Source organism: Callorhinchus milii, unplaced genomic scaffold (assembly GCF_018977255.1).
Source record: "Callorhinchus milii isolate IMCB2004 unplaced genomic scaffold, IMCB_Cmil_1.0 Scaffold1, whole genome shotgun sequence".
NCBI lineage: Eukaryota > Metazoa > Chordata > Chondrichthyes > Chimaeriformes > Callorhinchidae > Callorhinchus > Callorhinchus milii.
Genome location: NW_024704742.1, coordinates 41280642 through 41308019, shown reverse-complemented (window position 1 = coordinate 41308019; position 27378 = coordinate 41280642). Strand labels below are relative to the sequence as shown.

At 41.0% G+C, this 27378-nt stretch overlaps 2 protein-coding genes across 2 annotated transcripts; both read right to left on the bottom strand.

The window, feature by feature from the left end:
• Positions 1–44: 44 nt before the first annotated feature.
• Positions 45–20515, bottom strand: haspin (histone H3 associated protein kinase). Its single transcript, XM_007889026.2, has 15 exons — positions 20286–20515; positions 17978–18196; positions 16578–16701; positions 14679–16109; positions 11697–11811; positions 10241–10443; positions 9204–9398; positions 8068–8153; positions 6171–6233; positions 4914–5005; positions 3256–3335; positions 3083–3171; positions 2728–2870; positions 1693–1795; positions 45–608 (listed from the first exon to the last, which is right to left on the bottom strand). Exons 1-15 carry the CDS (start codon positions 20513–20515, stop codon positions 407–409), a joined length of 3375 nt encoding a protein of 1124 aa, XP_007887217.2. The 3' UTR covers positions 45–406.
• A 932-nt stretch (positions 20516–21447) lies between these two features.
• Positions 21448–27049, bottom strand: med28 (mediator complex subunit 28). Its single transcript, NM_001292550.1, is given in 4 exon segments — positions 21448–21901; positions 23058–23170; positions 24023–24089; positions 26918–27049. Coding segments are annotated over 4 exon segments (507 nt in total). The 5' UTR covers positions 27047–27049; the 3' UTR covers positions 21448–21703.
• Positions 27050–27378: the final 329 nt, after the last annotated feature.

Here is a 27378-nt window from a genome sequence, read left to right as displayed (position 1 = left end):
ACTGCTAGGTAAACAGAGGCATATTGAATCAGGAAACTTGCCCAAATCACTGGATTTATTCTAAGACTGAAAGGAAAAATGTTGAGACAATTATTTTACAACTATCCCAATTATTATCTCTACTATTCTGCTGGTACAAGATTTCTTTTTATCACTAATTCAGAGAATTAAACATTTTAGAAATAAATTATAAACTAAACAACGTGTCAAAGATCTTGTTTAGTATTATTGTAGAAATATTACATGGCAGCTTTACAAAGGAATGTAATTTTGGTAGTACAAAATATTTTACAATTGTTTTCAATAACTTTATTTAGAAAAAAATAAAAACTGTTTACATTTAAGTAAAAGGAAATAAAATTTCTGCAGATCAGAGATCCCAACGTATCAAAGTATGCTTGCCGTTTTATTGAAAGAAGAAATTTGAATGCAATAGCTCTTCAGCAGACTGATACTTCAGAGCTTCATTCAAGAACTCCTCAAATTTTTCTTTACGTGTCTTGAGGGCGATTTTGGCTCTTTTCTTGTACTTCATATTTAACATTTTCTCAGCTAGGTAATGCAACCACAACACATTTGAGTGTGGGTTGTAGTCAGACCACTTGTTGCTAAGAAATAAGAAAAAAACATAGGCATGCAAGTTTCAAAATCGGTTTACAAGAAAGCATTTTTGAAGGTACTCTTATTGAGGATTTCTGGACTGCACGCCAGATTGCAACCCACAGAGAGGAATCAATTTGAAATATCAAACACGTGTAGAAATAAACAAAAGATTGTGGCAACTATGTGAATTTTTCAACTATTAATTGAACTGTAAAATGTAAAAAATCACTTTTTTGAATGACATTTGTTGTTACAGTGTTGCCCTGTTGTAACACACTTCACTATAGTACAAACTCACTTATAGCACAATTATTCATCACACATGCGCATGTCAAGGGTTTCTCAAAATGTTTCACACAACTGACTTGAGCCTGAACAGGTGGGGAGAGAAGGATCGGGAGATTGATGAGGAGAGGGGAAAGATGGTTGAAAAAGATAGGTTTGAACGGACAAACTGTCCAATGTAAAAGGTGCTAGTGGAATACATGCACAGTCAAAGCTGCTATCTTGCCTCTCAATAGCATGGGTTTGGATTTTATGGATCGTTATAATGGGCTCCTCTGAAGTTTGCTGAAGCAATTCAATCTAACTGCTACTCTGATATACTATAGAACGTTTGAATTTCACTGTGCAAATATAAAGGACCTTACGGTAAAACAAGCTAATAAGGGAAAATATATATAAAAGCCATGTAACAGTATTACATTAAATAATACTGAGTAATTTTTCTTATAGTTTTATAACTGATAGTACTGATGGAATATCTATAAAGAGATTCAATTAAAAATAATTTGTGCACATCCTATACTGCACTATTACTGTTGAGGTGGATGTAGGGAAGAAATGTTGAAAAGTGGAAAACATTTGAACGTTTGAAAGGCAAAATCTTTAAACTTGAATTTGTAATAGCATGTACTAATCTGATTCAGCATTAACATGTACTAAACTGATTTATAAAATGTATTAATCTGGTTTATTAATCTGAAAACCCATCAGTATCTTGCCAGGCTGGGATCAAATAGGGAAAAGCTGCATTATGTATTAGATTGCGCCACAAATTTCAATTCTTTAAATAGTGCAGTTACTTACAAATTTTCCTCCCTCATTTTTCGGTATATATCAAATTGATAATCTCCTTGACCACAAAAAAAACTAGTCTCACTGGAGAGATCACAGAAGTGCAGGACACCATCTGGCAAAAAAGTCAAAAAATACATAGTGTTAGTTATGCTGCTTGTACATATTACATAGAGATAAATATTCTGTGCGGTGAGTAAAATGTTACAATTAAGTCTCTCTAAGACTAATCGCATTATAAACCACAACAGCAAATCTACAAGGGAGTTATAATAATAATCCTTGCATTTGATATAGCGCTTTTCACGTCAGGACGACGTCCCAAAGCGCTTCACAGAACACACTGTAAAGTGAATTGACTGTATATTTGTGGGCGAACGCGGCAGTCAATTAATTGCGTGCAGCAATGTCCCACAAACAGTCGTAGATTGAAAATGAACAATTTATTATTATTTTTGGTTTTGGAGGGATTATTATTAGGCTCTGTGTGTGGAGTAAGGAAACTTGCCCAAGGTTTCGCCCTCTGCCTGGAATTGAACTCAGGTCTCTCACTTGCAAAGCGAGTGCTCTAAACACTGAGCTACAGGACTCCACTTGGAGGGAAGAAAGTTGGGGGGAAGAAAGAGTTATAAGAAAACTGAAACACATGCAGGCCATGTGTTCACAACAAATGTGTTTTCCGAAACCTCCTCCTTCTAGCTAGATAAGATTTGTTTTCCCAAAGAGACACAAATAATAGAAAGTGACCTCCATATTGTATCTCTTTTGAAAGTGCCAGAAATCACCAGTTACAGAAACAGAATGGAAACGGAGTGTAAGAAATATTTTACAGGATGAATAGGGAATATATTTATATAAAAATAACAGGCTAGCATTTTAATAATATTTTAATGCGGAATAATGGTGCGTGTTGCATGGAAGATTCTTAGCGATGCAATGGGAATTTCCCCAAATACATACATCACCAAGGTGCAATGGGTAACGGTGACTGAAAATTCAGCCCAACTTCACGTATTGCTGTATAAAAATATATTTGCACACACTGACCTGTTCCCACTCTTGATAGAGTATAATCAATGATATTAGCTAAAAACCCATGAGTGTCAATCTTGTAAGTTGTACCAGCCAAACAGTATTCAATCTGCTTTAGAGCTGTTCGCTTGATGAGAACATTACCCCAGTGTAAGTCTCTGAAATTAAATTCAAACAAAAGTCACATAGTAACATAAAAGAAACAAGATTCGAGCTCTGCAATACTAAAACAGTTTTTGAAACACAACACACAGCCTTATTTCAGACTCTGCACCCACCTATCCAAAATAAGCACTGTTCAATTTTAAACATTTTTCTTATTCTACACAAAATAAATCGGACAGAATGAATTGAAGTTTGTTTCTCTTACCGATGTTCAAAATTCAAAGCCACTTCAGCCACAGCCAAGGAAGCAGTTATTTGATGTAATACACTCTTTGCTACTTCAATGGAAGGAATCTGTTGGAACAGTTCAATTAAATACATTTGAGCAACAAATACATGAAGAACTGTATATCTATATTGAATGTCTCAAAACATTACCTTGGTGTTCATACTTTCTAGATCACAACCACCAAATTCAAATTCAAAAATCATGTAAAGTTGCTCATCCTTAGATTCATCTAAAAGAAAAACAAATATCTTATTGAACAATGTTTTAATTGTGATCATTTAATGAAATTACAAAGATCCATTCAACCAGAAATTATTACTGATACTTTCAATCTGTCAGTTGCAACATTTTAGATTTTAATTTTATCCCCACTTTCAATCAGAACATTAAAAAAATCTCTCAATTTTCTAGTTTTAAATATTCCAAATTACCATTGAGTGAAACAAACATCACAAATACAAAAGTTGTTGAGAATTGTTATTGTATCAGAAACTAGAATATTAGAAAGATTTTGAATGCTATATGTGTAACTCTAATGTTTTTAGTGAGTTTTTACAAATCCAAGTTCAAATATTCTAATTGGTTTTTCTGGCAGTTCAAGGATTTGACTATGAGGTTATTTAATTCCCCAGTTGATTATCTGTAGTTTCTTGCAGATTAGAAATGACAGTAAAACAGTGTGGGATAGGCAGCAGGAAACTGTAAGACAAAAGCAAACCTCTGAGAACCAAGAATATATCAATTCTCATTCTTTAAATCTTTTGCAAACAATTAATTGTCATCTTCTCATTCAGCCAAACAAAATTCCTGCTTTATATTAGAGGAATTGTTTGGGAGACAACATGATGTTAGTAAATGCCTCCAATTAACCACTTGTCCAATTTACTTTTTACTTGACAAACTACCACCCATTAATTTTTAATCTGTACTTCTTAAAATTAAGGGAGCAGCGATTAGTTCTCAATTTATCCATGCCCACGAAAACTGTCCTAACCCAGAATAGCCAGCATAACTATAAACATGATGTACACCTCAGGTGAGCTTGTCTGTGTTATGCATCTCCTAAACTGCTTTGGAAAATGTGTTTTTCATACCTTAATATCTGACAGTCTGGCATTATGCACTTCCAAACAATGATGCTTTCAGAACAGGTATGCGCATGGCTATCTAATTTTCTTGTCATTTGAGAAATATCCTATTTATGCTAGATATATCCTACTTCCACTAAAGCTAACCCCTTTATTCTTTTACTGATGACTCGGTTTCAGTCATAAATTTCCTTCAAATTGCATACTAAAGTTTAATTCAGTTTGAAGTGGAATGGCTTGATTATTTAATCTTTACCATCTTTTTTGATTAGATTAATGTTCATTAATTCCTCATTTGCTGAAACTGTGTTAAAGAAACTTTGTTTACACTTTCCATTGAAAAATTGTTAAAAAAAAGTATACAGGCGATCCTTCTCACCTCTGACCCTAAGCTTTCCTGTATTTCTCCAATATACATAAATAAATATGGTTGTTAATTCTGTTCACTTCCTCTTTTGCTCCTCCCAAGATTCAAATTTGCTGTCACACAGGCTCTTCTTTCGCCTCCTCGATAACACTGCCTTTTATTTAAGCATTCTTTTCCAGGACCTCAAGACGATTCTTTACCTCCTTCATTAACCCATACTCCTTGGTTGTCTTCTCTTTTAAACTTTGCGATACTAGACTGAGAGCTTTTACCCTTCACCAGGGTTTAATAGAAGTAACTTTTACAAAATAAAATAGTAAAATTTGCAGAAATAAAGCAACCAATATCTTACCTGGGCGGTCATTTTCAGAGGTTTTAGTTTGATTATAGTTGTCCCAAGCTTTAAGTAACTCCCCAGGGTAAGAACCTTTGACGCAATATACACTGCAAAACAAGAACTTGCTAATGTAAATGTCAGCCTCACTCATTTTGGTTAAGATTCAGCTTCAAAAGCCAAAGCTATAGTGGAGATGGATCTAAAAGCTAATGATTGCAGGGGTGACTGCAGCTAAACCAAGAATCAATGAATGCATCACTGAAAAAAGATTTAAAACTCCATGTTACACAGTACAGCTTTATTTTTATACATAATTTTGGTAGAAGCCATACATCACTTTCGGTTTTCTCCCTCTACTATCAACAAAACTGGGTCAAAACTAATGATAGTAATAATCCTTGCATTTGATATAGCACCTTATCATGTCTTCAAGACGTCTTAAAGCACTTTACAAAATATACTATCAAGTGAATTGACTTTATATTTTGTGGGCGAAACACGGCAGCCAATTGCGCACAGCAGTGTCCCACAAACAGTCATGGATTCAGTGACCAAAGTATTATTATTATTTATTTATTTTTGGAAGGAATTACTATCCCTGGAAAAGTGATCCACCAATCGACTAAAACCAGGTTCCTACTTACTGCTAGGTAAACAGAGTTGTGTGGAATAAGCAAAGATGAACAACGTTTTGCTCTGCCCAGGAATCAATCCCGGTTCCTCTCGCTTGTAAGGCAAGCACTCTACCACGAAACTACAGGATACCACAACTGTAGCTTATGTGGTTATGTCAGGGCCATTAGAAAACTTTTGATCCTCAAAATTTTGAAAGAAACTCTCCTGTCTCTCCAGCTTGGCATTGAGCTCTGCTGTATTAGCGCTCTGTGTCACTATATAAATATTACTGTTATTTTTACACCGAATGGCAAAGGCAGTCTTTTTTAAAAAAAATTCCTGCTCTAACCATTACACTGCATAAAGGTTGTTCTGCTGCATTATTATGTTAATCTTGGAGTGCTGCATTTGCAAGAGTCAAATGTTTGACCGTGCCCGCATATTCTCTCGAGAATACCATCAATGTGAATAAAGGCTTCGAGGAGGCCCTAATTCTTTAGATCTACATATTTTGTAAGAAACAGCCTAAGATTCTTCAAGGACACTGCTTACTTTTAAAAAAAAGCCAATTCACATTTAACTCATAATGGTAGTACTGGAAAATGTACACATCTGTAGATTTCAAATGAAACGTTTATGGCCAATAAATGCACTTACTTATGCAAAGAAATGAATCCAATAGTGTGGTTTTCTCCTTCTTCACTCAATTGATGCAGTTTCCTAAGGGGTGAAAGATGTTTTTTCTCATTTAAAATTAAATGGATAAAATTATTAAACACCAAATCTGGTTAGTATTAGGTGGCAGTATTATAAAGAATGAAGTTCTCTTACTTCCGGGATCTGGATTTGAACCCAGATCAAAAATAGCCTCCTCTTTCTGAAGGCTCAAAAGGCCCAACATAAATAAGATAAGTAAGATCTCCGTTGTCACATGTCCACATCTCCATTTTTTCCTGGAACAGCGGCCCAACCAGTCTCCATTCACCACCACCCTCCTCCGCCTGCCTGAACTTGTTCTTACATTGAACAACATTTGGTTTGACTCCACTCTCATCCTCCAAATAAAAGGTGTTTCTATGGAAACCCGCATGGGTCCCAGCTATGCCTGCCGTTTGTAGGATACATTGAATTATTCTTCCAGTACAGTGATATGCTTCCTGCTCTTGCCCCGAGCTGGAAAATTTCATTAATTTTGTTTCCAACTTCCACCCCTCCCCCACCTTCACATGGTCCATCTCTCACTCTTCCCTTCCTCGACTTCTTGATCTCCATCTCGGGGCATAGACTATCCACGGATATCTACTATAAGCCCATCAACTCCCAGAGCTACCTCGAATACACTTCTTCTCACCCCGTTTCCTGTAAAGACTCCATTCCCTTCTCCCAGTTTCTCCGCCTCGGCCACACCTGCTCTGACAATGCCATCTTCCACACCATAGCTTCTGAAATGTTCTCCTTTTTCCTTCGCCAAGGATTCCCCTCTATCATGGTAGGTAGGGCCCTCGACCCTCTCCATCCTATTCCCCGCACCTCTGCTCTCACACTTCCCCCTCCTCCCAGAACCGTGACAGGGTGCCCCTAGTCCTCACCTTCCACCCCATTAGTCTCCACTTTCAATGGATAATCCTCCACCATTTCCACCACCTCCAGCGTGATCCCACCACTAAACAAATTATTCCATCCCGTACTCTCTCAGCATTCCAAAGGGACTGCTCCCTCCGTCACTCCCTGTTCCACTCCTCCAAGGCCACTAACACCTGCTCTCCTTCCCATGCCAATGCAGGAGATACAACACCCATCTGTTCACCTCCTTCCCCCACCCACTGTCCAGGGCCCCAAACGCTGCTTCCGGCTAAAACAGCGATTTACCTATACTTCCACCAATATAGGATACTGTATTCGCTGCTCACGATGTGGTCTACAATACAGACGCAAAACTGAATCCTTTGCATAAAAATGGAAATAATACACTGATGAAGCTTCTCGGAGGCTGGGATTAAAGCAAAATGTTAGGTCAGATTACTGTAAATCTAATCCATATTGTACCAGACCTGTGAATCCTTGATGCAGATAAGAGTGCTAAGCAGCACTTTACTCCCAGCACGAGCATCTGTTAATTGAAATTTATACACTAAACCCCCAACTAATCGGACCAATATGGAGGAGATCCAGTACGGTGAGTCAGATTTTCTGGCTGGTTGCTAATCCCTAACATTTAAAATAAATAAAATAAATCCTCCCAAATATTTAAAATAAACTAATAAAAGAAATTGTAAATAAACAAAAGGATAACTCTAGTTCTGTACTGACCACGGACGCTCTGTTGATGCCCTCGGCTCAACCAATAGTGTCAAACCATGGGCATCATGTGTACCGGCAGGAGTTTTAAACCGCAGGGTGGACCTTTGAATCGTGGATTTTTTCTTTTTCGGATCTGGTGCGGCTAATTCCTCATCCCAGATACTTGGGGTCCAGATAGCCGTGGGGTTACTGTACTTTCAAATATATTTTTGTTTAACAATTGACAAACACACATTCTAAAAAGTCTACTTACTTTGAAATGATTATCTCGGAAAGAATTTCTTCAAACTTCTTTTGTGGTTCACCATTCACATATTTCGCTCCCTCTATCGGAATTATCTGCATATCAATCACAGTTTCATGAATTGACATACAGAAAGAATCAAGTCAGCTACTATATATACAATATTTATGTTAGTATTAGACAACAAGTGACAAAATTACATTTATATAATGCCTTTCATGTTGGGAGGCGCTGGACAGTCAGCTGTCGCGGCCCGAGCATGGGGGAGGGGTTGGGTAGGTGTGAGGGAAGGCAGAGAGGTGGGAGGGCGACTGAAGGCACGATCGAAGAGGAGGGTCTTGAGACTGGCCTTGAAGGAGGCAAGGGAGGAAGCGAGGCAAAGGGCCTGTGGGATGGAGTTCCAGAGTGTGGGGGCAGAGGCTGAAAGCACAGGCCGGAGCCCGCTGAACGGAGGGAGCGGGCAGGTTGGTAGGGAGTCAGCAGGTCAGAGAGGTAGGAGGGGGCAAGTCCATGGATGGACTTAAAAATGAGGATGAGGATCTTGAATTCAATCCTCTGGGGGATGGGGAGCCAGTGGAGTCGGGCGAGGGTGGGAGTGATGGGGTCACAGAGTCTGATGTGCGAGAGTACACGAGCTGCAGAGTTTTGGATGATCTGCAGCTTGTGAAGGGAAGAGTTGGGAAGGCCGATGAGGAGGGAGTTTCCATAGTCAAGCCTTGATGTGACGAATGCGTGGGTGAGGGTTTCGGCAGCCTGAGGGGTGAGGCAGTGGCGGAGTCCGGCAATGTTGCGGAGGGGTTGGTAGGCTGTGCCGGTCACTGCCGGGATGTGGGGGAGAACGGACAGTTCAGGGTCAAACAAGACACTCAGGTTCCTGACTGGCTTAGTGAGGTTGAGTGTGCAGCCGTGGAGGCGGATGCTGCCAGTGCCTGAGGTGCGGAGGCGCTGGCGCGAGCCAATCAGGAAGGCCTCAGTCTTGCTGATGGAGTAAATTGATTGAATGTTAACCTAAAATTACAGATTAAAAGAATATTTTGAGGTAGTGTGCATTACATTCTTGCTTCTAAAAATTAAATTCATCAACATTCATCATCAACATCTTTAAACTTTCTTTTCTTCGTCTTTCTTAGTCTTTTGATAAGTACCTTGAATACCATGAATTCGCCATTATCATTTATAGTCCGAAATACTTCCCCAAAAACTCCCTCTCCAATTTTGTCACACTTCTTGAACTTGCTCAGTGGTATGCATTCTTTGAAGGAGATGGGTCGATCCTGCTGGCATTCCCGGTATACTCTCTGTTCATTACTGAGGAACAGCATTAGTGATGACCCACTGTCCTGTAGACAGTTAACAAAGGAAATATTGAACTATATAAAACCATTAACAATTTTCAAGTGAATGAAGCATTTGAAATTCCTTTTTATAAAATTCAACAGTAGAATATATTTTTTAAATATACAATAAAACAGACATTTATACAGCGTCTTTCACATCTCAAAGTGCTCCACACTGCCCGCTGGGTACCTGAGCTTGGGCTAGGAGGCGAAGAGGTGGGGAGGGGAAAGATAACCAAAAGCACAATAAAATTCTCGAGATAGGCCTTTAATGAGGGGAAGGAGCGAATTGGAAGGACTGCAGGTTGCAGTTAGAGAATGTTGTTAGCTTTGCGATTCATTTTCAGACATTCCTGAATGTTCTGTCACAATTCTCACTGTTGATAATCACATCACTAAAAATTGGAATTCCGACTCATCTATCAACAGGTTTAGGAATGCAAAACTTACACCCGAAGCTTCACCAAAATAGTTGGGCCTAAAGATTGCAGCTCTCCATTTATTGCTCCAAAAAGTGGAGAGTAATTCAGTGCAGCTAAAAAAGAGGGTACTGACGTAATTCATCGTGTATACTGTGAAGTGGCATTGAAATACTAGCTCTGAGATCAATAAAAATAATTGGGCTCACTACCGCTAAACAAAATGAACTAGATATATTTCTGTCAGTGGAAAGGTATAATTAGAAAATCAGTCTTTCATCGGGCAGAATTTTTCACTTGATTCCGGCTGAAATGTTATGTGATCAAAAATAAAGCACATTGCTAAGTTTTCACTTTGTTATATAACACTTCAACATTTGCAGTAATTTTTTTCCATAAACTGATACACTCAATCAATATACATACCAAGAAGGAATTTCTGGAGACTCTGGTCCTTCTTATTCTATTAGTAATTGAAGTTTTAGAGGAAACGGTTCTCCATTCCAAGTTGGTCTCAGAAGTAGGAAAATTATTTTGGTCGGTATCCTTTTCTTTTGGTAGAGAGCGTGGGGTTTCCTGATTGTGTTGATATGACATAGTGCAAACAGTTTTCAAAGGTGTAATGATTGCTAGCAAAAGGAAAAATACATTTAATAGTTAGTTACAACAATTACAAGTTCCTGATTTCTAGATTTATTTTACTCTAGCTGTACCCGTTGTAACTATGCTTGCAACCAAAGGATCCAATATGGAATGTAGATTGACACATAGACAGACATTTCATCTTTATCTATACTCGTCTGGGAGGACTCCTCTGGGAGGACTTTGTTCTTCAGTTTCATTTAATGGACCTTCTCCCTTTTGGCTAGCATTTTTTACTTATCCTTGAGAGGTTTGATTTTCACTTACGCATCTGTATCATGATAAATATAAATGTATAATTTATAATCACTGGGACGCCCTCCGACGTGAATGGCGCTTTAAAAATGTAACTTTGTTGTTGCTGGTGCTTAGCTTTGTTCTGTGTTCTTTATTTTGTTCCTGCTGCTTGGCTCTGTGCGTACTCTGTGACGCAGGGTGCCACAGCGCCACAGTCAGCCAAATGTAGAAGCCCAATGGTGAAATAACCCTTGCATTTGGTACAGCACTTTTCATATCTGGATGACGTCTCAAAGTACAAACAGGTGGTTGAACACAGCATCCCATTTGACACAGTAATGACTCACAAACAGCCATGAAACAAATGTCCAATTTTATTTGGAGGATTGTTAGCCATGACACCAGGAGAAACTCCTTTCTCTTTTCAAGTAATGCCATGGGGTCTTTAACGTCCACCTGAACAGATTTATTGTCTCACTTGAAGGACAACACCTCCAAAAATGCAACTCTCACACAACACTGCATTGGAGTGACAGACTAGATTATGCGAGAGTTCAAGTTCCAATGTGGGGCTTGAGCCCACAACCTTCTGACTCCGAGGCAAGAGAACTACTAACTAAGCCAGGCTGACACACAATTCAAAGGGCCAGAATAAAAACTATGAGAGCTTATATTTGCTGTGAACTCTAATTCCAAATATCACTAATCAGTTTCATTTCACTGGAGAGCAATAAGTTCAATAACCATGTTAATATTTATACTGCAACATTTCAAAGCCAGGTGGAAAGGGAACTGAGGCAAAGACATCTATGGACGTGCAGGTTGAGTAAGGACAAGTTGCCATTTCAAGCATGGCAGAACCTCTACTCTTAAAAGTACTTTTTTAAATGCAACCTGTATTATTGATTTAGGTGTAAATCTATCAGAAACAAAGATTTACACATTCAGCCACAGAAGATCTTTTAAAACTAATATCCACTATCTTAACAAAATCCCGTATTACCTTTGTGATTTTTGTGAACTGAATGAGCTGCTTTGAACTTTGACCAGTTACGTGAGCTCAGAGGGGAGGAAAATAATGAAGAGTTCACAACAGTTGATTGTAGGTTTTTCTTCTCCTACAAAAACAAATCAAAGGTTATGTAACACACAAAAACAAATAGAAAATTAGGCTTAATTTTCACTTGTGGAAACGTTGCAACATTTGAACTTTTTTAAGTTAGCTAAGTGTTTGACACACAGAAACCTTTAGCCATGTTTAAGAGTATCCAAATTAGAGTTCCACATATGCATTCCCTGTGTCGACAATGGAATGTGCATTGAAGCCATTCAGCCCGCTTTCCTAATTCTGGAAAGTATTATAATATATGTAATACAATAATCCTTGTCTTATCACATTTTCAAGACGTCTCAAAGCGCTTCACAGTATACTGTAAAGTGAATTGACTGTATATTTTCTGGGCAAAACACAGAAGCCAATTGCGTCCAGCAATGTACCACAAACAGTCGTAGATCAAGTTATTATTTTTTAAATAATTATTATTTTTTAAAAGGGTTTATTACACCCGGAAAAGCTATCCACCAATCGACTAACAACCGGATTCGTACTTATTGCTAGGTAAACAGAAGCCTGTGTAGTAAGTACACTTGTCTAGTGTTTTCAACCTGCCTGGGAATCGAACCCAGGTCCTCTCACTTGCGATGTGAGTGCTCCAACCAACACGCTACAGATCTCCACAAACAGATTGGCAAAATTCAAGGCTTAGGGAACCCAGTGTTCATTGGGACACTGTTGGTTAACTGGTTATAAACACATAGCTTGCCATTGCAAATACTGTCTAGCAAGCTTTCTGCTGCTTGTCCAGCTTGGACTACCCTCCCCAGTAAAGCTTTGGCTTGAAGAGTCAACAAGAGCTCAGTGGGAAGAATCACTGTCCTCAGTGGTTGGTATACATCTCCGAGCCTTGCCAATAAGCTAGGCTAGCTGGTCTATCATCAACGATTCTTTGGAACACTAAGAACCCACCTTAAGCTCGCTCAGAAACTAGACTACTAAGATTGCCACAGAGGGTAACTCAATTCCAATATGCTGATGTCAAATACATCACCTTGTTGCCAGCTCAGAGGCAAGAAGCATCCGCTTACCTCTTGAGCCCTAGGGAGGATAGTCACTAGTTGGTCATTTGACATCTAATAATTACATTCAAACTCCTACACGGTGGATAGCAGGTGCCATCATCCAACTGCCCACAGTTCAAACAACAGCCGTATCCAATGAACCTTGATACCACCAGTTAGACATACAGAGCTTCTGCAGAAGCTCCATGTTTCTTGATCTACTGAGTATCTAGCACACAATGGTGCTTATCACCATGCTTAGAAGTATCCAACTCATACCGAGGTCCACGTACCTATTATGCAACCTACAGATGGCAATTTACCTGAACCTGAAATGGAAGTCAGACTGTCTCCATGAAAGAACACATCATGCTTACCTCATTCTGTAGAGTATTAAGTGCAACAGCAAAGGCTTGGGGACCCCAGAGTGTGCACCGGGGTACTGCTGGAGTTTAATCAGCTGAAACCGCATAGCTTGCAATTGAGAGCACTGTGTTGCAAGCTTCCTACCGCTGGTGTTTGTCCACCCTACCCAAAAGGGCTTTGGATTGCAAGATTGAAAGGAATTGAGTGGGAAGAATCCCTGTTCCCAGCACCTACTTACTTCACTGCCAACCAATGAAGGTAGATACCAAACCCCAAATATATAAATGCGCATCTCCAAACCTGTTGTCCCAAGCCTCAAAGTAACCACATCAGCTACTCAGCATGGTGGTGTGTGTGTGTGTGAGGGGTGGTGGGCCGGGGGCCAAGTGCAGTCTCCTCAGAGCTGAACTGGCCCCAAAGTTAAATGTTTTTTTTCGAAACCAATGTAAGGATTATTATTTATTATCATCTGAACTGGACATCACTAAAACAGGCCATTTGGCCCAAGGTTCATGCATTACTTACAGAAATGAGCTCCAATTGGACTAAATCTCCTCTCTATCCCCTATTATATTCCTCTATTCCCTTATCCCTCATGCATTGAATCAAAAGGAAAGCACATGTTTAATAGTAAATGCGAATGTTTCTGATGATACTGAGCCCTCCCAGTTTCTTTTATGTTTTATACTTTAAACCCACTGGTTGCAGATAACTAGCTGGTAAGGTCATGAATGGCGGCAGATATCTGTGGGTAGCACTGCTATTCATGATGTCACTCAAACAGAACTCCATCTGTTCAAAAGCAGCTACTCATTGCAATTGGAAATAAAAATATATCTTCAAAGTAGTAAACTTATAAATAAATGTTTGACCTTTTCTAGGAGATACCCCAATACACAAAATTATTTTACACCGTGGATTGGCTGGTGGTATTCAGCCCATGAAAGAACACAAATCATGACTAATATTCATATTTTATCATAGCTGACTAAGTGCTTAAACTATATTGCCTGTTTCCCCATCATTCAAGTGTTGGGCAAAATCATGTGCTAAATAAATGTTCCCATAGCAACCACACTGCCACCAATGCACAGGAGACTTAAAATTAACCAATTAAAACGGTCCTTGCAGGCACAGCCGTATCTCAAGAACAGTATCAATAACACATCATAGATGCTATATATAAGGGATAATAATCCCTCCAAAAATAATAATAACTTGGTCACTCAATCCACCACCGCTTGTGGGACACTGCTGTACGCAATCGGCTGCTGCGTTTCGCGCACAACACAGTCACTACACTTTACAGTATACCCTGTGAAGCGATATATGACATCTTGACAATGTGATAAGGCCCTATATCAAATGTAAGGATTATTATCATCATATCTTCTATTACACCATTATGTGTGCACATAAATACCAGATGTGTACCCCTATGCAAGGTTTACAAAGGCAGACTATTGATAAAATAAATCTACAAATCAAATGTCTATTTCACCTCATGCAGTTGTACGTCTGAAACGCTGTTCAAACCAATTAGGGAATTATCAATCCTGTTTGTTTGGTTCACAGAGAATACAACTGAATCAACATCTTCTTGAAACATCGATCCAGTATGCCTGTTCTTGTTCTGTCTGCGACACCTGCTGGAGGTAGAATCACTGACATCATTTTTTTCTTCTGACATGCCATTTCCGTTCAGAAAACTGTCACTCTCAAGTGAAAGTGCTCGCCTGTGTGGTGAGCCAATTACCAGTTCAGAACAGTTTGAATCAGCTCCAGATGCTCCGTCAGTATTTAATTCCTGAACACTATTTTTTCTATTTGTGTGTACTTCGTGAAACTTCAAATTCTCAGAGTATTTTTCTTGAAAATTATTCTCGTTCCGTTGATCACAAGAAGCACCATCTCCCAGACTTGCTTTTACATGATTTCTGATAAAAATTTTCTTCTGGTTTAAATGCCACTCTATTTCAAATGGATTGAGCAACACAAGGGGTTGCAGATCCTTCCAGTCCAAAGATCGTGCCCATCTTATCTTGCTAGCTTTTTGCAATATTAATTTCTTGCTTGTTAAGTAATCTACAAATTGCAGTTCATTTTCATCACGGGATGAATTGTCTTCACAAACCACGTCCGCAAGAGAGACTGCTGTCCTACTTTTGGTCTGTGGATTTTCTTTAAAGAACTTTCTTTGCAAGTACTTGTGAACCAAATCGCAGTCTAACTGCACAACAGACTGAAATTCCTTTCTGGAAAGTTCTTTAGTTTGATACATTTTCAGTTCAGTTACCTGGTCATCATAAGTGGTATAAGACATTCCAGACTTTGCCAACATGTTGCTTGCAAGTTTCTTCACATTAAGTCTCTCAGCTGAACCGTCCTCACAAGGGTTCTCAACTACTTCAGTGACATCGGTAAATAATTCTTTGCTCACATCGGAAGCGCCAGGTGGGACAGAAGCCAAGTCAATCTTCTGAGTTTCAGTGGAATGGGAAAGAACTGGATCTGAATGTTGACAATTTTCCATTGATACCATAAAACTGACTGATTTAGACTCCATAGCAAAACCATACGTCCTGATTTCCTTTTTGGATTGTAAATTATTTTCCGATTCTTCAGTGGGGAGGTGCTTCCGGGGGCAAAAGGCTCCCACTGCGTTGGGACGGTCAATACTTTCCATGGTAAAAGGTTTGAGTTTGCTCTTAAACTCATCATTGTTCGAACTATTGAACGAAATTGCACACATTGGTGGTGCTTTTATTTTCAACTTTGTGGAGCAAGAGGGTGTGCTTGTCTGAAGTGGATAACCGTCCAGCTTTTTTGAAAAACTGAGACAACTGCTTGAATTTATCCAATCGTTGTTCTCATGTGGTTTGTCAAAATATATCAATGATTCTGAAAACTCTGTTGATGATCCCAAAAATACCTGCAAGGAAAAAAACACATTTAATGTGTATATATTTAAATACCCAGTTGATTACAAATATAAATTGTTACAATTTGCTAAATAAATTCAATTTGTTATATATTTTGTGAAGGCATTTTAAGCTGCACAATTAAGTAAAATATACATTTTTTAATAAACCCTGAAACTGGTCCTCACAAATTACACAAACTAAATGTATATATTAACTTAAAATAAAAACACTACATTTAAACTGTAAAGATTTGCTGGACAAAAATGTTTTCTTCTATGCTTCATAGCTAATTTAAATGACATAAGCTTCAGAAAAACTAGTCAAGTGACTCCTAACAACTAAATTCATAACAAAATATTGATGGTGAAATGGTCACATATCTCAATATAGCAACATGTGCCAAATTGAAAGTGTAGTTTTAAATTTGTAAACTTAACTGATTAAAGTATTGGTGAAAAATAGAGATTTGACTTTACCTCATTTTTGATTTGAGGTTGGATGCTTTTAACTTGATTCACTGTTTTTGGATTCCGTAGTTTTCGGCGACAAGTAACAAATTTTAACTTTTGAGTATGTTGTAACATTTGCTTTGCCTTATTCCTTTTACAGGGAGGGAAGAGAAGATTTAAAAAAATGCAGTGACAATATTTACATCAATGAGAAGCAAATAACTCCACACTATTGTACAAATGTTTGCGCTCTTCATTCAAACCTCTGAAATCTTGTTTCAATTGGTTATGCAGTTCAATATCGGTAGTGCAATTATAGAATTAACTAGTTTTGAAATATCCTCCTAATTTTACCTACTTACCTGCAGTGTTAAGCCCACTATGAACCAAGAGAAACTGGCCAAAAATGGTCACTCCTCAACAATATTTGATTTCTTGGCAAGTGATGTATGATTTCTCAGTGTTTGTGCCAAACAATTATATAATTACAACTTGGTTAAATATTCGCACATATGAAAGGAAACTATTTATGGAGGTTTGTTGAAATTCAATGGTATGTTTTTTCAAATGTTCAGGCAGGTGAATAGTGGAAAGACAAAGGAATGGGAAATTATACTGTATTTCCCACAAGTGTTTTTTCTTGTCCTGTTTCTTTCACATTACATCGTCTACCTAAGTCACCTTTCACTTCAGCCCCAGCTCACCTTTGAAAATTAAAGGAGTGAATATTGATGCAATAGAAAACATCTTCTGTCTACATAGAATTTATATATTTTATAAATGTCCACCCAAATCTGAATTGGGCAGTTTTTGATTCACAAATCCCAATTTAAATTTAGATCACACATATGTATAGTTAAGAAACAGAAACTTTAGTTCTAAGTACAGGACAGCCCAATTATTAAGTGCCTGACTAGAGTGAAAGCTCACTTTTAACAAATGTGTCACAGATCTGAGGCTTCCTTTGCAAAATGAACTCCTGGTGATGATCTGGAAGTTGGCCTTTTGTTGCACTGGAAATGTACACGTACTATCTTCTTGTTCTAAAAGTTGGGTTCTCAAAACTCACTTAAACACACAGACGGAACAAAATTAACTGCAATTCTAGTTCTGAATAAAAACAAAAACTTAAGAGATTTCTTCAAAAAAAAACTGATTTTACACAACCAAAACTAGGTGTAAGACAAGACTTAAATTTAAGATTTTTTGAATTACAGTATATGTAAATGCCCTAAATATGTATGCAGACTATGTTGTCAACATAATTTATTCAAAAACATATTTGCTAGATTTCATTCTGATGTTCCAATATTACGTTCTTTCATGCCACAAAGGGATAACCACGATTATGAGGTTGACAGTCGTGTTAAAAAGACATTTTTTCAAATGAAAACACAATAATGTGAATCTCCTAAAACATCAGATACCTAGTAATGGGGGCAATATAATTTTCCTTGTCTTCAGCAAAAATGAAATCTTCGTGCCTTTGTTCTTCTGTGAAAACAGGGCTATGGTTTTCCTGATGTGAATCCCCCTTTCTCCCAAGATCAGAGCGCTTCCTCTTGCAAATTTGGATATTCTTTCGCTTTCCAACACTTCTCTTTACCACTTTTGCATTTATACAGCAGCTTGATACCTTTCCTCGTCTGAAAAGATATATATCACATAATTAGGATCTTGACAATATACTTTTTAAGAAGAGAATTTCTGTGCTTTAGATAAATAATAATCCTTGCATTTGATACAGCACCTTATTATGTCTTTGAGACATTTCAAAGCGCTTCACAGAATATACTGTAAAGTGAATTGACTGCATATTTTGTGAGCAGAATTTATTCAGATAGATATTTATTCAGATAGAATAAATAATCAAATAGAACCAGAATACACAGAACTTTCAGAGTCAAAGGAGTCAAAATCAGCAACTGGTTCAGCAGTAAAAAATGGAAAAATTTTGTGACGTCTTAAACCAGACCCATATATCAGTGGGTAAAGCAACTCTTCACTGAGTGAAGCTGAAAGTGAGTGAAACTTCACTGAGTGAAGTTTAAGAAAGTCTCATCTCCAAGGAGGCATCACTTCCCCCCATTTCCAGGCTACTCTCTAACTACTGCACCATCTCCAACTTCCCATTCCAAGGTCCTGGAACGAGCTGTTGCTTCCTAGCTTCGCTCCTTCTTTTGCCGCCACTCCCTTCATGAACCCCTCCAATCGGTTTTCCGTGCTGTCCACAATGCAGAACAAATTACATTCTGTCCCCAATCAGGGCTCCCTCTGCCTCCTTATCCGCCTTGACATCTCTGTTGCCTTCGACACCTTTGACCATTTTATCCTCATCCACCGCCGCTCCTCTCACCTCAACCTTCATGGTTCTGTCCTTGAATGGTTCAGATTGTATCTCTCAAACTGTCTTCACTTCATCTCCACAAACGGTTCTCCTCTAGCCCCCGCACGGTGCGGTGTTCCTCAGGGCTCTTTGACCGTGCCTTCAGCTCCCCTCTTGACTCTCTACCCCTCCTCGCTCCCTCCCTTCCCTCACCCTGACCCCTGACCATTTCCCCCCAACTCGGGTCCTGACCCAACTGTCCAGCGCTTTGGGACGTCCTCCCGACGTGAAAGGCGCTATAAATGGAATGTTGTTGTTGATGTTGAAGGAGGAAAGGGAGGAGGCGGCGAAGGCACTGGGGGATAGAGTTCCAGAGCCTGGGGGCTGAGAGGCTGAAGGCCCGACCACCGATGGTAGGGCGATTGGGGCGGGGGATGTGGAGCAGACCGGAGCCAGAGGAACGGAGGGTACGGGCAGGTAGGTAGGGGGATAGTAGGTTGGAGAGGTAGGAGGGAGCAAGGCCGTGAATGGCCTTGTAGGTGAGGATGAGGATCTTGAAATCAATCCTCTGGGGGATGGGGAGCCAGTGGAGGCGAGCGAGGGTGGGAGTGATGTGGTCCCGAAGCCTGGTGCGGGACAGAACACGAGCTGCAGAGTTCTGAATGACCTGCAGCTTGTGGAGGGAGGTGGCGGGAAGGCCGGCGAGGAGAGAGTTCCCATAGTCCAGCCTTGAGGTGACAAAGGCGTGGACCAGGGTTTCAGCAGCGTGAGGGGTGAGGTAATGCCGTAATCTGGCGATATTCCGGAGGTGATGGAAGGCGGTGCCAGTTGTGGCGCGGATATGAGGGAGAAAGGACAGCTCAGGGTCGAACAGATCCTGGTCCTCACCTTCAAAGCCCTCCGTGGTCTCGCTCCTCCCCAACTCCCTACCTGCTCGCTCCCTCCGCTCAGCGGGCTCCGACCTGCTTCACGTCCCCCGCCTCGCTCGCCCCACCATATTGGCGGGCGGTCCGTTTGCCGCTCTGCCCTCTGGAACGCCATCCCGCAGTCCCCCCCACTCACCCGCTCCCTCCCCACCTTCAAGACCCGTCTCGAGACCCCTCCTCTTCGACTGTTGCCCTCAATCACCCTTCAATTATACACATATATATATATATAAATTATATATTATATATATATATAAATTATATATATAATTTGCTCAGTCTGTGGGGTCGCTGCTGTGCGCATTTCACCCACAAACCAGACGGGTCAATTCACTTCACGGTCTATTCTGCGAAGCGCTCGGAGACGTCTCAAACGGAAGGGACGACTGTCCACGACGGCGACGGTCGCCGCGGTCGCCGTCGTCTCTCCCTCACCCCCCCCTCACCCCCGCCCACCCCCGACCCCCCGCCGAGGGCGCTCACCGTTTGGGCTTCGTGACGACGAAGGAAGGGTCGCTGCTGCTTTCGCTGTCGCGGCTGCTCGGGGAGTCGGAGTCGGAGTTGGAGAAGAGATGGTCGCGGGTCGGACTCAGCCATTTGCAGACCCTCCGCACTTGACATTTGCCGTAAGTGCGGACCAGGTTGGCTCTGGGAGCCCGAGCCCGGCCCTCCTCCTCCTGCTGCTGCTGCTGCTGCTGCTGCCGCTGTATCATCGCCTCCTCCTCCTCCTCTTGCAATGGAGATATATATACACAGAGATTTTAAAAAACATTCGCGGCCGAGAACCGAGTGAGGAGATGGAGCCGGTGGTGGGGAGGGGGAGAGGGGGGGGAGAGCGTGTGTCGGTCTCTCTCCCTCTCTCCGGCTCGAGCCCCTCTTTTTTTTTCTCTCTCTCTCTCTCTCTCTCCCCCAACGGTTCGCTCCCACGACAATGGGATTTGAATCTCTTCGCCCTCCCGTCGTGCTTTGCGACCCGACGTTGCCGCGCACGCGCCGCTCTCCGCCGCCGCGGCTCCGGCCGTTCGCTGCCGTGTCCGCCGTTTAAAAACAAAAACAAATGGCAGCGACAGAGAGAGAGAGAGAGAGAGAAGAAGAAGAAGCCGCCGCTTCACGACGATTCCCTTTGCCGTTTTTTTGGACTCGACAAGTTCTTCGGATTTTCTGATCAGTGGCTCTTTTTTTTTTTGGGGGGGGGGGGGGGACCCCCTCCGGTAATGTTTCGAGTTCACGGCTTTTTTTTTTCCAAAAGCGTCAAAAGGAACTGTCAAAACGCCTTTAATTATAATAATAATAATAATAGTAATAATCTTTGCATTTGATATAGCGCTTTTCACGTCAGGAGGACGTCCCAAAGCGCTTCACAGAACACACTGTAAAGTGAATTGACCGTATATTTGTGGGCGAACGCGGCAGCCAATTGCGCACAGCAATGTCCCACAAACAGTCGTACATTGAAAATGACCAATTTATTATTGTTTTTGGTTTTGGAGGGATTATTATTAGGCTCTGTGTGGAGTAAGGAAACTTGCCCAAGGTTTCGCCCTCTGCCTGGAATTGAACTCAGGTCTCTCGCTTGCAAAGCGAGTGCTCTAACCACTGAGCTACAGGACTCCACTAACTGCTTTAACTGCTCACGGTTGTGTATCGGTCGCAAAAACATTTATTGCATATAAATAAAGCGAAGGGTTACATTTTTTTTTTCCAGCCTGAAATGCGGTACTAATCCGACCGGACGGGTAATTTTACCGACAGCCTGGAAACTACACGGAAGGTCACGGAAAAGCGTTTCTGCATTGAAGTGCTTCGGCACTTCCTTCGAGATTGACTTCGCTCCACAACAGAAAACTTGGGAAGACCTGAGTTTTCCGTTTGCGAACTGACTCACGCATTGTAAATCGCTTTCACGTTTGCTTCATCGGAGCGGGGATGTTCGCAGAAGCTTGCTCAAGATAAGCTAAAGGACCCTGCGGTAGTTCAGATGGCTTTTTGGGTTGTACATTGATATCTTCTAAGACCTGTTGCCAATGACGCAGTTTGCTGAGGTGTTTCTGAATCAAGGCCTCCTTCCTCTGCAGCTCATTTTTCAATTCGGAAACATCCTGTAAAGCATAATTCATTTTGGAACTGTTCAAAACCGGAAAGTAAACATTTTTTTTTGTTAAAAAAAAATCAATGTTATGTTTGTAGGTAAGAAATCTATGATGATAAAATGCTGTGCATAGTTCTTGGGATTGAAAAGTTTGTGCAGAGTATTGAATCTTCTTCCTTCCCCCATTGATTCCCTACAACAAACAATAAGGGTAGCATCCGAGTGCTTAATAATGTCAGAGTTCGACCTCAAGCCAGGGAGAAAAACGAAGTGATCATAGGCATGATCAAAGAGGAAAGTCTTCAGGTGTGAATTGGACAGATAAAGAGGGGGCAACACGAGGAATTGAGGCAGAGAGTTCCAGAGGTTTGAGCGTAGTGGCTGATGATGGTGGAGGTTGGGTAGAGGAGTGGTGGTGTGAGCAGGTTGGAAAGATAGGAAGATGGTAGGGCATGAATGTGATCTGCAGACGAGTGAGGAGCTTGATATATCAATTAGTTCTGTGCCTAGCAAGGACTGGGGTGACTGAAGTAATAATAATAATAATAATCCTTGCATTTGATATAGCGCTTTTCACGTCGGGAGGACGTCCCAAAGCGCTTCACAGAACACACCGTAAAGTGAATTGACTGTATATTTGTGGGAGAACGCGGCAGCCAATTGCGCACAGCAATATCCCACAAACAGTCGTAGATTGAAAATGACCAATTTATTATTGTGTTTGGTTTTGGAGGGATTATTATTAGGCTCTGTGTGGAGTAAGGAAACTTGCCCAAGGTTTCGCCCTCTGCCTGGAATTGAACTCAGGTCTCTCACTTGCAAAGTGCGAAGTGCAGAGTTCCTAAAATCATTCCTAAAATAACATTTAGGAAACCCACAATTTTGGGGCCCATTTGTTCTGAGATTGCTGAGGTTCTGTTACATAGAATGATAAGGCATGGAAACTGGGCATTCAGCCCAATTAGTCCACGCCAGTGTTTAAACTCCACGCACATCTCTCTCTCTCTGATACGCTCTATTCCTTTCTCCCTCGTGTATACATCAAGTTTCCGCTTAAATACATTGATTTTTTGGCTTCAACCACTCACAGATTTAAAATTTAGAATAAGGTTAACTTATCCAAAAAATGGTAAACTAGAAGGTTTAGAAAATCAAGCTCTCTTCACCTCTTTAATGACCTGTTCAGGTTTTTGCACAGCAAGCTGAAGTCTTTTCTGCAGAAAGAAACACTCTGTTTGTCTGGCAACGTCTAAAAACTTTTGTATGCATTGCTCCACACCTAATGGAAAAATAGCAAACATATTTACACAAGAATGTTAACATTTATATACAAGATGTCAACAAGAAAAATGCTTGGTTCATTTGCTTACCCTCCTGGCATGCTACATGCAGGGAAGGAGTTAAAACAAACTGCTAACAGACATGTGAAAAAGCACTAAAAGACGAGCGGATTGTTGGTGTGAGAGAATCGACTTTCAGAAGACAATAACTAATCTGTCTCACAGAGACCTTTTCCTTTTGTTTATACCTTGACATTAAAGAATGGATTATGGTACCCCTCCAAATTCCTCCCATTTCTTTTTGGTGTCTAGCACTTCCAATTGTTAAGTGTTTGAGTCAAGCTGTGATATAAACAAAAGTTAATGTTACTTCAGTCCTCATATATAATGGATAATTTGTCTACAATGCTATTAAGTTACATTGTAACAAAGGACAATATAAAAAGCTTTCAACTCATCTGATACAAAAGAGTTTACTGAGTAATTGAATTGTGATACAAATGGTCTTATGATTGAAACACATTTGATAGATGGATTACTTTGTTTTGAAATTATTATGGATTGATTCAAACACATTAGATAATTGTTATCTTTTAATCCCATTTATGCACCTTTTCCCCTTACTCGTGATGTTATTGGGTTTGGTGTTATTGCAAATATCTGTATTCGTTGTTAATTAATAACAATTTCCCGAGTATCCATTTACCTCCCTGTTAAACATCCCAATTGATTCTGACCATTCAATCATCTGAGAAATGCATCAATATTTTTACAGCCTTCTGTGTGAAGAATGTTTTCTGATCAAATGTCTAACGGTCTAATTTTATTAAACGCCGTTGAAATATACTCACCTGTTCGAATTTCTTCTTGATCAGAACCATTGACATAATCCTGACTGACCAATGATGCAAAACATGCCTACAAGAAACACATTTAGTGTTAGTAAGTTTCCTTACTCCACACGCCTAATAATAATCCCTCCAAAAAAACAAAACAATAATAAATTGGTCATTTTCAATCTACGACTGTTTGTGGGACATTGCTGTGCGCAATTGGCTGCCGCGTTCGCCCACAAATATACAGTCAATTCACTTTACAGTGTGTTCTGTGAAGCGCTTTGGGACGTCCTCCCGACGTGAAAAGCGCTATATCAAATGCAAGGATTATTATTATTTACAATTAGTGATTCAAATTTAACAATATTCAAAGATATAAAATCAGTAGCTTGAATTTATATAGTGAATATCGGATAACATTTCAAGAGCCCTTCAATGGTGAAATCAAAATCCCTAACGTATTGCACTGTTCCCAATAAAGTCTTGATAATATCCTACCTTGGCAAGCATTTATAAATACTCCACTGGACTAATCCTAGTGTCCAATAAAAATTCAATAATACAAAACCTTGTACTCAATAAATACTCAGAAACACACAATCCAGTAATATGCTATTCAATAATACTCACTAATAAACAAACTTTCAGTAATAATCCATACCCAGTACCCAATAAATACTCGGTAACTCAGTATTAATGAGTTTTACAATATAATTATGCAATACCCAATCCCGATAACTACTCAATACTGTACAATATAATGATACTGTACCCAGCCCCAATCACTACTCAATACTGCACAGTATAATACTATACACAGCCCCAATCACTACTCAATACTCCACAGTGTAATAATACTGTACCCAGCCCCAATCACCACTCAATACTGCAGTGTAATAATACTGTACCCAGCCCCAATCACTACTCAATACTGCACAGTGTAATAATACTGTACCCAATCCCAATCACTAGTCAATACTGCACAGTATAATACTATACACAGCCCCTTCACTACTCAATACTGCACAATATAATGATACTGAGGTAATCGCTCCCCGATTACCCCAGTCCTCGCCAGACTGCACTCGCTCCCTGTCCCAGAGAGGATCGATTTCAAGATCAACAACAACAACTTGGATTTATATAGTCCCCTCAACGCCGGACGGCGTCTCAGACCGCCTCACCCTTGTCTTCAAATCCCTCCACTCCTCCGCACCCCCCTACCTCTCTGACCTCTCTCCTCAAAACTGCCCATTGCCTTCGTTCCTCCAGGTCTGGCCTCCTCCTTGTCCACCGAGTCCTCCGCTCCACCCTCGGCAGCCGTCCCTTCAGCCACTATGCCCCGAGGCTCTGAAACTCCCTTCCTCACTCTCTTCGCCTCGCCCCCTCTCTTCCTACTTTCAGGTCTCTGCTGAAGACGTTTCTTTTCAACTGGCCTTTGGTCAATTTCTCCTCCTGGCTCGACCCGGGATCCGTTACTGTGAAGAGCACTAAGATGTCGTCCAGTGTGGAGGACGCTATATAAATCCAAGTTGTTGTTGTGCACAATATAATAATACTGTACCCAACCCCAATCACTGCTCAATACTGTACAGTGTAATACTGTACTCAGCCCCAATCACTGCTCAATACTGTACAGTATAATACTGTACTCAGCCCCAGTCACTGCTCAATACTGTACAGTATAATACTGTACTCAGCCCCAATCACTGCTCAATACTGTACAGTGTAATACTGTACTCAGCCCCAATCACTGCTCAATACTGTACAGTATAATACTGTACTCAGCTCCAGTCACTGCTCAGTACTGTACAGTATAATACTGTACTCAGCTCCAATCACTGCTCAATACTGTACAGTATAATACTGTACTCAGCCCCAGTCACTGCTCAGTACTGTACAGTGTAATACTGTACTCAGCCCCAATCACTGCTCAGTGGTGTACAGTGTAATACTGTACTCAGCCCCAATCACTGCTCAATACTGTACAGTATAATACTGTACTCAGCTCCAGTCACTGCTCAGTACTGTACAGTATAATACTGTACTCAGCCCCAGTCACTGCTCAATACTGTACAGTATAATACTGTACTCAGCCCCAATCACTGCTCAGTACTGTACAGTGTAATACTGTACTCAGCCCCAATCACTGCTCAATACTGTACAGTATAATACTGTACTCAGCCCCAGTCACTGCTCAGTGGTGTACAGTGTAATACTGTACTCAGCCCCAGTCACTGCTCAATACTGTACAGTATAATACTGTACTCAGCCCCAGTCACTGCTCAATACTGTACAGTGTAATACTGTACTCAGCCCCAGTCACTGCTCAGTACTGTACAGTGTAATACTGTACTCAGCTCCAGTCACTGCTCAATACTGTACAGTATAATACTGTACTCAGCTCCAGTCACTGCTCAGTGGTGTACAGTGTAATACTGTACTCAGCCCCAGTCACTGCTCAGTACTGTACAGTGTAATACTGTACTCAGCTCCAGTCACTGCTCAATACTGTACAGTGTAATACTGTACTCAGCCCCAATCACTGCTCAGTACTGTACAGTGTAATACTGTACTCAGCTCCAGTCACTGCTCAATACTGTACAGTGTAATACTGTACTCAGCTCCAGTCACTGCTCAGTACTGTACAGTGTAATACTGTACTCAGCTCCAGTCACTGCTCAGTGGTGTACAGTGTAATACTGTACTCAGCTCCAGTCACTGCTCAGTGGTGTACAGTGTAATACTGTACTCAGCTCCAGTCACTGCTCAGTGGTGGGTGAGGCCGGGGGTGGGGGGGGGGGGGTGAGGCCGGGGGGGGGGGGGGGGGGACGCTGCCGTTGGGGCCCTCGGGCGCGGGAGGCACTGCGGGTTTCACGGGTCCAACTGTGAGTTGAGACGGACGCTCACCTCGAACGAGGCCTCCAGCTCGTCCACCAGGGTGTTGGGGGCCCGCGGGGCGGGCAGCCCGGGGGGCGGGGGCGGCGGGGCCTGGCTCTGGGGCTGGTGCTGGAACATCCCCGACATGGAGGCCGCCATTTTGCGTGACGTGTCGCTGCGCCTGCGCCGTGCTCTCCCCTCCCCTCCCCCTGTGGGCGGGTTGGGCGGGTTCACGCCCAATTGGGCGGCCTCCTCACTCTGGGCCTGAGAAGCAGCAGCTTTTGGCTGGGGGACGAATTTTTTTTATATAATAATAATAATAATCGTTGCATTTGATATAGCGCTTTTCACGTCGGGAGGACGTCCCAAAGCGCTTCACAGAACACACTGTAAAGTGAATTGACTGTATATTTGTGGGCGAACGCGGCAGCCAATTGCGCACAGCAATGTCCCACAAACAGTCGTAGATTGAAAATGACCAATTTATTATT